We start from the raw sequence: 11,436 nt of genomic DNA on the forward strand, positions 1-11,436 counted from the left end.
AGCTTTTGGATGCATGCGATGGTACAGCCCGCGGGAAGGTAGTACTCGAAGTCGTGGATCATAGTACACGGGGCTCGCTTTTCGCGCGCCACACCACGCTCGCGTATCGCGCGCCGCGTCCTGGTGTTTCGCTTCCCGCTCACGACTCGTGTCAGCGCGTCAGTTTCGCGCAGGGCGCGTTTTTTCGTGAGATTGGTCCTTTGCAAAGGTTGGTCTTCCTTTAGTGATACCTGATATTAGTACAAAATTTGTATATTTATTCCTATATAAAATCCATACGGCCCAATATTCAATTATACAGATCCATTTTAAAAAAAGGAACTAGCAAGTATGTAAGAAACCACTTGTACAATGAAAAAAAAATATACAGATATACATGCAAATGGTGAAACACAATATTTAACACTCAGCACTCTTAGACAGACTCGGACTGAACGCGACAGGGAAAACCTTCTGCGGGACAAAAAACCCCATCGTACTCAAATCAGACTCCCTAAACTTAAACTTTTCTAATCATGTGCTTCTTTCACGTTGGAAGGGCACACCTTATCCTCACTTTCTTCTTTGATGATTGACAGCTTTTCTGCTGACTCGAACTTGCCAGATGGGAAATTCACGGGACTATTGCGGGCAGCGAACAACACCAGATGTTGCAGTGTTCTCAGCTCATCGGGAATCTTTTTAAGTGCAGTGCAGTTGAGAATGGATACTCGCTGAAGCTGCTTGAGTGTAGATCCAGCATCTTGAGCAAAAGTCCAGTCGGTCAGTTTGCCCAAGTTGTTGATCTGGAGCTCTTTTAGCTCCGGGAACCCATTCGTCGGAATTTTCATTTGTGTTTCAGTGTATGAATCTTTGCCAAGGATAAGACCAGCAAGGTTTGGTACCTGGGCGATAAGGTCGATATGTTCTTGTTCCATTCCTGAGTTTTGGAGCTCGAGCTTGGTGAGTTTATGAAGCAAATAAGTGTGAACTTCTCTGCTCCCTTCCTTGTTGACTGGACCATCTAACTTGAGTTGTTGAAGGCTGCGCAGACCAAACATGGTTAGCACTTTGATCAATGGGAGCTCAACCCCATTCTTTGCTGCTAAATCCAAGAATTTGAGGCACTCCATTCTCCCAAGACACTCCACAAGCATTAGCTTCTTATCAATTCCCCATAGTCTTAGGGACCGGAGGTTGATCAGCTTCTTCAGTGCAGAGCCTTTGCATTGCACCGTATGGAGGGTCTGGAGGTTTTGCAAAGCATTGGTGTTGGTTGGGCCATTATCGAGCTGTTCTGCCAGCACATGCCGGAGTGATTTAATCCACCAAAGACCATTTGGAACATGCTTGATTTCGGTGCTGCTGATATCTAGTGTTTGCAGACGATGAAGATTCTTGATAGACCTTGGAAGTTTCTTCAACCCGGTACGCGCAAGCCCCAGGTACTGGAGATAAATCAGCCAGCCAATCTCGTATGGCAAGGTTGATCGGTGCACCATTCCTTGGAGGTCAATCACACGCAGAAACTTGCATTGGTGGATGTTCAAGCTTATCACACGGCCTCCAATGTACTCCCATACCATGCGGATGTGTGAAGTGCAGCTAGTGGAGCCGTCATCGGCATAGGGTGCTTCTGGACACTCACACAACAGTGATCGAAGTTTCGGGGTTGCGAGGGCGAGCCTTGTGTGTGGATCAAATGCATTGCGGACAGAGAGGCGGCGAATGGCTGTGCTAGGAAGGTCAGAGGTGCTGTGATGGACCTGGAGGAAGTTGATCTCACGCGCCTCTGACCTTGCAAAGGCGATGACACGCTCGTGCATGCTGACGCTGATGATGTTGTTGCTGTAGTCCTTCTCGACCAGATTGACCAAGCACCTAGAGATCAGTGTCCGGAGATGATCTCGGCCGTGCTTCTCCGCTGCTCGTCCGTCAGTGGGTCGCACAAGCCCCTCCGCTACCCATAGCCGGATGAGCTTGTCCGCATTGATAGGCTCCTCTGCCTTGAATGCAGAAAAGTAGAGGAAACATTGTTTGAGTTGAGGATGGAGGTCGTCGAAGCTCAACATGAGTATTTGCTCCAGCAGAGACATCTGCCGGTATACATGCTTCTCCGGCTGTTGCTCAGGTTCTTTTTCCCCTTCTAGCTGTGCATGCTCTATTTCTTCTCGTTGTCCTTGTTGCTGCCCTGCTGGCAGCTTAACTTCTTGCTTTTTGTCTATCATCTGCTGTTTTTCTTCTTGTCGCCATGAACGTTGCTGGTCCATCCTCTTCATTTGTTCTAGACCCTCTGCTAACTGTTGCTGTTGTTGCTCCTGCTCTTTTTCATGGTTCTGTTTCTGCTGCTCTAATTCGTGCCTTTGTTGCATGAGTTGATTTATTACATCAGTCCACACTTCCTCCTTTTTGGTCCTTAAGAGCCCGGCTAACAGAGTGCCAGCCAATGGAAGGCTCTTGTCGAGGAGGTTCTCGATCACCTTGGCATGTGTAGCATTCTTGACATTCTTGTCAGAACTGGATTTTCCAAATAGCCTCGTCAGGAACATCTTTCTAGCCTCTTCCTTCTTCAGTTTTTGTAGCTGCACCTGATGATCACATAGCTTCTTGAACTTCCAACAGGTATCTGAATCTGAGTCATTCATAGTTGAACTGGAACCACAAGCCGTATGGTAAGGCTTAATCTCTGTCGTGATCAACAATGCGCTACCTTTGCATTCAGGTAGCACGGACAAGAACAAGTTCAATTCATCCGGGCTGCGCACATTGTCCAGCACGATCAGGTACTTCTTCATATTGAGTCTTCCAGTGAGTCTATTTCTGAGCTGACGAATGTCATATACATCCTTCTTATGTACATCCTTCTCATGTACTTCCGTCTCCGGATCCAAGTCCATTCCTGGGAATGTGGTTTGCCTGACCATGTCGGCAATGACATCCACCAGCCTGAATTTCTGGGGTAAATGAACCCAGATGATGTGGTGAAACATGGCCCTGACCTCGCTGCTCTCATAGACACACCTAGCCAATGTTGTCTTCCCGGCACCATTCTTCCCCATGATGGCGACTATAATTCTTGGCATTGTTTCTCCTTGACTGCTCAGGTAGCCTTTGATTTTCTTCAATTTTTCATTATTTACCAACAGGTTGTCTATGTTGCATCCACTTGGCGCATCCCTGCATATATGAGAGTATAGCGTGTGAGTGCACTTGGAACAATAACTAAATCAAACTTCTGAAAACAAAATAGACAGCAAAACAAAGCTTTCAACGGCCAACTTTTTTATAAGTTGCTACTTTTACCCCTTTGGAGAGGATATGGAAACAGACAAATGGCTTGATTTCTTAAGGGGCTCAGTCCTTAGTCCCTGCTTGAAAGGCATTGTTTAGAAAGGATTTGTGCCTCATTTTTCAGAGTTAAACCTTCTTTTTTGTTGAAAGGAAGAGTTAAACCTGAAAGATTGCTCCACTAGCCAATTGAACTTAAAGTTGGAACTGATGGAAAGAGACTAGGCAGTGTATTTATATTCAACACTCACCCTCACGTCTAGGCTATTTTTAGTCCTTAGCGTGGGTTCGGTGTGAGCCGCAAAATCTTTTTTTGTTTTTGTTTTTAAAACTGCGTGAGCAGGGTCTTGAACTTGAGATCTCTTGGCTCTGATACCATGAAAGATTGTTGCACTAGCCAATTGAACCAAAAGTCTGAACTGATGAAAAGAGACTATGTAGTGTATTTATATTCAACAAAACCTCTTATAAGGCTCTTCTGATCTCTTGGCTTGATAGCTTCTATTTTTTCTTTCCTCCTATCCCTCCTCTCCACCCTATGTATATAACCATGTAATTATTCCCTGGACTTTGTCGCACTAATATATATAGAACATATTCATACAATCATACTACATCCAAGTGTAGTTACACCCACATGTGTTTCTCACAATCTAGAGAGTATCTATCGTATCATACAGTATGCACATGTAGTATGAAGTATATAAGATTATTTTAATAGTATAAATACTACTTTGTAGGTAGTATGTATATTTTTTTACGTACACTCCCTTTTTATGTATAAATATGCATATATTTTGCATATATGATGCAAACTATGGGTTCATTTGTATTTTTTTCACCCTTGCTTTGAAGTATCTTAGATATAGTGTAGGAACATACTTAAATCGATAAAGTATTACATATATCTCGGGTGTAACTACACCTGGGAGTAGGAAGTATTTATATATATAAAGTTATACCATAGCGGACTCCCGAACGGTTTTCATGGTTAAGCAAACTTCTGAAAACAAAAGGTAGGATATTATGATAATAGTCACAAGTTTAAGCTAGTTGCAACACATGGTTCAATATCACCTAAACTAGTTTGTAGGCCCTAAACCACTGTTTGGTGTCACTTTTATTTTTGTGAAATGCAGCACATGTGGATATTCTTTACACAAGGCTAATGAGGGTTTTATTTGGTGAGGTTTCGTGCCCAAGTGCATAAATTTTTATTTTCAAAATTGGATCTATTTTTTCCTTAAATGTCATTTTACTGTGTGTTTGGTATAGCTAACTTTTATGATGATGTGGTAGACATGTAGGCGCCATGTCATCTATAATCACTTGAAATGGCCAAACCCACTTTGCAATTATAAGGGGTGTATTTTATCCTTTTTAAAGCTGTTATTATATCCGTTTTGGTAGTACAGGGTTTGATTTATTTGGTTTTAGAGTTCAACACAAAGGGTGTAAATTGAAATGGTTTAAAAAAAAGTCTGTTGACCAGCAGCGCCTCTTTATATAACATAGCATACAATAAGAAGGCTACCGTACGGTGGCACACATTGTTGCATCAGGTTTTAATAACTCTAAATTCAGGAGGAACCTATTTGATGATATAATACGGATGTTATCTGAGGTTAGGAGAAAGAGTACTATAATTACATTCACCTAATATAGTCCAAAGTCGATGTGGAAACTTAACACTGACAGTAAATTTAGTGTAATTATTATTTTTATCGAAGGTTGTGAGCAGTGGAATTCAGTTTTCCAATGCATTTACTTGGAACATAAAAATTCGATATATATTCATGTGGCCTGACAAAGTACAACAATTTTAAAAAAATCTACCAATATTAATGTGGCCTGACAAAGTACAAATAAAGGAATGACCAACATATCACGAAAATAGTTTATACATACTAAAAGTCCATTTGAAAGCGCAAACGTGAATGAGATCAAATCAAGTTTTGTCAGATTTAGGAATGTCATTACACTTCTTCTTGCACGGCCCCTCCACCCTCCACCCTTCCAACGCCGCCGCCGCCCCTCCCTCCCTCCACCACCACCCCCTTCCATCCCCTCTCCTCCCTTCCCACCTTCGACCCGGGTCGTCTCACGCGAGGCTGCTCTGGGCGAAGACCCGAACCCAAGAAGAGGCGGCCCATCTTCCTCCTCCTGGCCGATGCCGCCGTCAGGGTCGGCGGTGGAGGCCGTGTCCGGCTGCCAAAGGCAGGGGCGGCGGTAGCGCGTCCATGGACTCCCCTTCACGCGGAGGCGGGGTCTTCCAGGGGCGGCGACGGTGGACGGCGGGTCTGGTGGCGGTGGCCTTCGGCTACTTCACCTAGATCATGGTGGGAGATGCGGTGGTGTGGCGGAACTCAGCGGGAAACGGGCGGCAGCGGGATCGCTGCTGACCTCCACCGGCCGGGTTGGAGGAGGAAGATGGACCGCGGTTCCCAGCCATGGAGGCGGCATGGGGCCGGCCGTTTGACTTTCATGGTGGTGGTCCTAGGGTTCTTCTTTCACGAAGATGAAGACGTTCCGGATGCTGATCTTTCTCCATCTAGCCGGAGTGATGAGTTCCGGAAGGCTCCGACAGCGAATGGAACAGTGCATCTTTTGCCTGGAGTTCACAAGATCGGGTGGTATTCGGTCGCGCACCCATGCTTTTATTCCGACCGTTTGGTTCCGGAGGGAGCGGCGTGAAGCTATGTTCTGTGTTGACATCAAGAGACTTTTGGTCTATGGTGAAGTCAGAAGCAGAGAATTTCATGAAGGCAGGATTGGGGGATTAGCTAAAGAAGGTTTAAGTTTTCACGATGTTGAGGAACTTGCTTGGTGTTCCGAGATTCGCAATAGTGGTATGAAAGTGGGGGCGGAAGCACATGTGAAGTTCAGAGTCCTACCTTTCATGGTGAAAACCCAAAATCCGACCTTAACTGGTTGTGCCTGGCAATGACCTTGTTGGAGACATTGTTTTGAGAGCGGGGACTATCTTCAGGGTGAAAACCTAAGATTTTTGATCGGGCGACAACGGCGCTGGTGCACTGTTCCCTTCTTGGAGGCGTCGTTTTTGGAGAGTATGCATTACATGTGTTGTCTAGGGAGTGGATGTATTACTGTTGCTAGGTCTGTGATACTATAGCGGGATTTTTCTTTCTTAGTTTTCTTTTATCTTTTTTGGATGTATGCATCCGTACTGCGAGTATGGTGTTTCGTTGTGGCAGAGACTGAGTGTAATCAGTATCTTTTGATATTAATATATTCCTTTTATTGAAAAAAATTACGATACAAATGTAATTGAGTTGTTCAGGATTTGTATGTATGCATTTCAAGCGGTTTTTTTTTCCTCTGGGAGGAGAGGAGAGGCACGTACCAGTCCACGTAGCGCTTCCGGGGCTTAACGCTGCTGGCGGTGGCGGGGAGGCTCATCTTCAGCTGGACGCTGTTGTCCTCCGTCTTCTTCCTGATCTGCTCAAGCCTGAGCTTGATGGCGTCGATGTCGTTGCAGATGGACTGGCGGACGAAGAGGCCGGTGGCAGAGTGGCGGAGCCACCGGAGGAAGGACGGCAGGTCGAGGACGCCGCGGCAGTGCAGCCGCCCTTCGTGGTAGTACTCATCGAGGAGGTCCTCGGCGTCGAAGGCCACCTCGCGCGTCTGCCGCACCCACAGCTCGATGTAATCGTTGATCTCCCGCCGCCGGCGCTGGTCGGCGCCCCGCAGCACCAGTTGCAGCCATGCCATGTCATCCTTGAGCCCTTGCGCCCTCTTCCCCACCTCCGTCTGCTGCTTTACCGTGGCGAACGCCATCCCCTCCAGCTTCTGCATCGCCGAGCTCACCACGCTGTCCACCATGGCTACTTCTGTGTTTGAGGTCGGCCGCGAATGTGAGTACCTCTACCTCTAGGCCAGGGTGCTCTCGGAGACGACACACCCCGTCCGTTTTTATACAGGTACATACTACATAGGGTCAACTGATCACCCAGGTCCGTTCGTCATTTTTTTTTTCTGTTAGGTGGCTAGCTAGCCGCCAGCGATTTAAACTTATTGAAAATGCCAAGGAAATTATCAATGAGACGTCTGCCAGTCTGATTAAAAGCTTCTTATCAAAATCCAATGTTGTATATAAATCCTAGAGGACAACTTGATTGGTTCTTCATTTTGACGCTGGCTGGAGTCCTTTAAAATCCTGTAAGTTTAAAAAGTCCTTTAAAATCCTATTATTTTTCCCTTTTAACTGTTGGAACATAGGACTTGACCGACTGACGGTTGCTCATAGTCTTAGTCATCTCCCTCTAGCCTGCAGTCCCTGATATCTACTCACCCTTTCTGATTTTTAATCATAATCATTGCTGCCGAAGCTCCTCCAGAAACACTTGGGCTATTGCGGGCGACTTCAACTTGATTATGGCGGCATGCGACAAGAACACGCCCATTGTGGACAGGCGCTCCATGGGCATGTTCCGCCGATGTGTCAACGATCTGGAGCTCCGGGAGGTGCCTTTGCTTGGCCGCAGGTTCACGTGGAGCAATGAGCGCGCTTCTCCCACGTTGGTCAAGTTGGATCGGTGGTTCGCTTCCGTGGAGTGGAATGAGATGTACCCCGAGGCGTCGCTCTCGGCCGTGTCCTCATCGCTCTCGGATCACTGCCCTATTCTCATGACCACGGTGGTGCAATCCTTCGTTGGCCGGCGCTTTCGCTTCGAGCGTTTCTGGCTTAAGCTTGAGGGTTTTGCGGATGTGGTGAAGGACCTCTGGGTTGACGCGGCCGGCAGTGAGCCCCTGCCTACAGATCCGCTGCGTAGGATCGAGTTCAAGCTGCGGAGGACCAGCCGAGGGCTACAGAGTTGGAGCCAACGCAAGGTTGGTTCCATTCGGGATCTCATCATGGTTGCCAACGAGGTCATCTCGCGCCTCGATGTGGCGCAGGAGGGGCGGCCTCTCACTGTAGATGAGTTTGCGCTTCGTCGCGGGCTGAAGCTCAAGGTCTTGGGCCTCGCATCGATGGAACGCACCATCGTTAGACAGCGTGCGCGGGTGGCCGGTATTCCTGAGGGCGACGCGTCGTCCAAGTTCTTTCGCATTATGGCGTCGGCGAGGCGGAGTCACAACAACATATCCGCGCTGCGCTCTGGGGATTATCTTGTGACTGACTTGTCTGCCAAGGTGGAGTTGGCCACTGACTTCTTCATGGGGTTGCTTGGGACGCCGCAGCCGAGGGGCTCGGGCTTGTCCTTCCAAACCCTTGGCCTCCAACCCTTGGACCTGTCAGCTTTGGAGGTTCAGTTCACTGAGGCTGAGGTTTGGGCGGCCATCTGTGCCATGCCCGCTAACAAATCGCCGGGGCCGGATGGTTTCACGTGGGAGTTCTACCGGCATTGTTGGCCGATCATCAAGGTGGATGTCATGGATGCTCTGCGTGAAGTATGGATTGGTAGAGACCAAGGGTTCGACGGTCTGAACGAGGCCATTATTACCTTGTTGCCCAAGAAGGAAGGAGCGGTGGACCTGGGGCAGGATTTCAGGCCGATCAGCCTTGTGCACAGTTTCGCTCGCCTTCTCACCAAGGTTCTGGCACGTAGGCTTGCTCCTCGCATGCCTGACTTGGTGGACTCGAACCAGACGGCCTTCATCGGCGGTCGCTGCATTCGGGACAATTTTCTCTTGGTCAAGAGCTCGGCTAAGCTGCTGCACTCCAGGAGGATCCCAAACTTCATGCTGAAAGTGGACGTGGCTAAGGCGTTTGACAGCATATCTTGGCCTTTCCTCCTGGAGGTCCTCAGACATCGGGGGTTCGGCCCTAGGTGGTTGCGGTGGATTGCTTTGCTTCTCCGTATGGCCAACACATGTGTCCTGGTGAACGGTTGTGGTGGTGCCGCCTTTCTACATGGTCGGGGTCTTCGCCAGGGCGACCCCATCTCCCCGCTGTTGTTTGTCATCGCCATGGATGTCCTTTCGGCCATGCTCCGGGCCGCCGAACAGTCTGGTGTGCTCTCGGACCTCGCTTCTATAGGCCTGAGGAGCAGAGTCTCCTTATATGTGGATGATGTGGTCATCTTTGCCAGGGCAACGGCCGCAGACCTCCAGGCGGTGTGGGCGGTGCTAGACTGCTTCGGAGCGGTCTCCGGCCTCTAGGCAAACCCGGCAAAGAGCTCTGCGGCTCCGATACAGTGCCCTGATGAGGTGCTGGCAGTCGTGGCTCCTTCGCTACCATGCCCCCTTAGTCCCCTTCCATGTTCTTATCTGGGGCTGCCGCTGTCCATTTGGAAGCCTAGGAAGGTGGAGCTGCAGACGCTTCTGGATAAGGTGGCGGCCAAGCTTCCGTTTTGGAAGGCGAGGCTCATGTCGAGGGAGGGGCGGCTGGTTTATGTACAGGCCATCATGACGGCCTCGGTCGTCTATCACCTCCTCGCTCTTGACGTGGATCCTTGGTTCATCAAGGCCGTGGACAAACTCAGGCGCGGCTTCTTCTAGGCCGACAAGGATGACACTAGGGGAGGTTGTTGCATGGTGGCATGGCATTCCGTATGCCAGCCAAAAAGCCTCGGTGGGATGGTCTTCATAACCTCCGTTGGCTGAATGTGGCCCTCCGCACGCGATGGCTTTGGCTGCAGCGGTCTGACGGCTCCAAGCCGTGGCTTGGGCTCGACGTGAGGGTCAGTGGCGAGGCTCGTGCCTTGTTTGATGCTTCGGTTTCCATTGAGGTTGGGAATGGAGCATCCGTCCTTTTTTGGGAGGATGCATGGATCGGTGGTCTCACGGCGGCGGCCATCGCCCCAGATCTCGTCGACCTCGTGCGGGGTGATGTCTACGGGAGCTTCTATTCTTGTAGACAGTGTTGGGCCTCCAAGAGCAGAGGTTTGTAGAACAGCAGCAAGTTTCCCTTAAGTGGATCACCCAAGGTTTATCGATCTCAGGGAGGAAGAGGTCAAAGATATCCCTCTCATGCAACCCTGCAACCACAAGCAAGAAGTCTCTTGTGTCCCCAACACACCTAATAGGTGCACTAGTTCGGCGAAGAGATAGTGAAATACATGTGGTAATAAATATGAGCAGTAGCAACGGCACCAGAAAAGTGCTTTGCCCAGGACTGGCGTGTGGTTGATGGTGGTAATATTGCGGACAATACAAATGCAGTAGAACAGTAAACAAGCAGCGATAATTGCAGTATTTATGAACAAGGCCTAGGGATTATACTTTCACTAGTGGACACTCTCAACATTGATCACATAACAGAATAGATAAATGCTATACTCTACACCCTCTTGTTGGATGATGAACACCACTAATTGTGTAGGATTACACGAACCCTCAATGCCGGAGTTAACAAGCTCCACAATATTCAATGTTCATATTTAAATAACCTTAGAGTGCAAGATAGATCAACATAACCAAATAGATCACATCAATACCATCATAGTAATAGTTAACTTCATAATCTACAAGAGATCACAATCATAAACTACGCCAAGTACTACATGATGCACACACTGTCCACATTACATCATGCAGGAGGAATAGAGTACTTTAATAACATCACTAGAGTAGCACATAGATGAATAGTGATACAAAACTCATATGAATCTCAATCATGTAAGGCAGCTCATGAGATCATTGTATTGAGGTACATAGGAGAGAGATTAACCACATAGCTACCGGTACAGCCCCGAGCCTCGATGGAGAACTACTCCCTCCTCATGGGAGACAGCAGCGTTGATGAAGATGGCGGTGGAGATGGCAGCGGTGTCGATGGAGAAGCCTTCCGGGGGCACTTTCCCGTCCCGGCGGCGTGCCGGAACAGAGACTCCTGTCCCCCAGATCTTGGCTTCGCGATGGCGGCGGCTCTGGATGGTTTCTCGTACCGTGGCTTTTCCGTATCGAAGATTTAGGTCAGGGACCTTTATATAGGCGAAGAGGCGGCGTCAGAAGGTCAACAAGGCGACGACACAATAGGGGGGCGCGGGGCCCCCTTGGCCGCGCCAGGGTCATGTCTGGTGGGCTTGTGGCCCCCCTCTGGCCTCTCTCGGGTGTTCTGGAAGCTTCGCGTGATCCTAAGATGCTGGGCGTTGATTTTGTCCGATTCCGAGAATATTTCCTTACTAGGATTTCTGAAACCAAAAACAGCAGAAAACAGGAACTGGCCCTTCGGCATCTCGTCAATAGGTTAGTTCCAGAAAACGC

General features: G+C 48.6%; 1 protein-coding gene across 1 annotated transcript; it reads right to left on the reverse strand.

The window, feature by feature from the left end:
* Window positions 1-373: 373 nt before the first annotated feature.
* Window positions 374-7,158, reverse strand: LOC127314625 (putative disease resistance RPP13-like protein 3). The gene is made up of 2 exons (XM_051345130.2): window positions 6,632-7,158; window positions 374-3,156 (listed from the first exon to the last, which is right to left on the reverse strand). The coding sequence occupies exons 1-2, from the start codon at window positions 7,108-7,110 to the stop codon at window positions 510-512; spliced, it is 3,126 nt and encodes a 1,041-aa protein (XP_051201090.1). The 5' UTR covers window positions 7,111-7,158; the 3' UTR covers window positions 374-509.
* Window positions 7,159-11,436: the final 4,278 nt, after the last annotated feature.

The sequence above is a fragment of the Lolium perenne genome, chromosome 7, assembly GCF_019359855.2.
Source record: "Lolium perenne isolate Kyuss_39 chromosome 7, Kyuss_2.0, whole genome shotgun sequence".
Classification (NCBI taxonomy): Eukaryota; Viridiplantae; Streptophyta; class Magnoliopsida; order Poales; family Poaceae; genus Lolium; species Lolium perenne.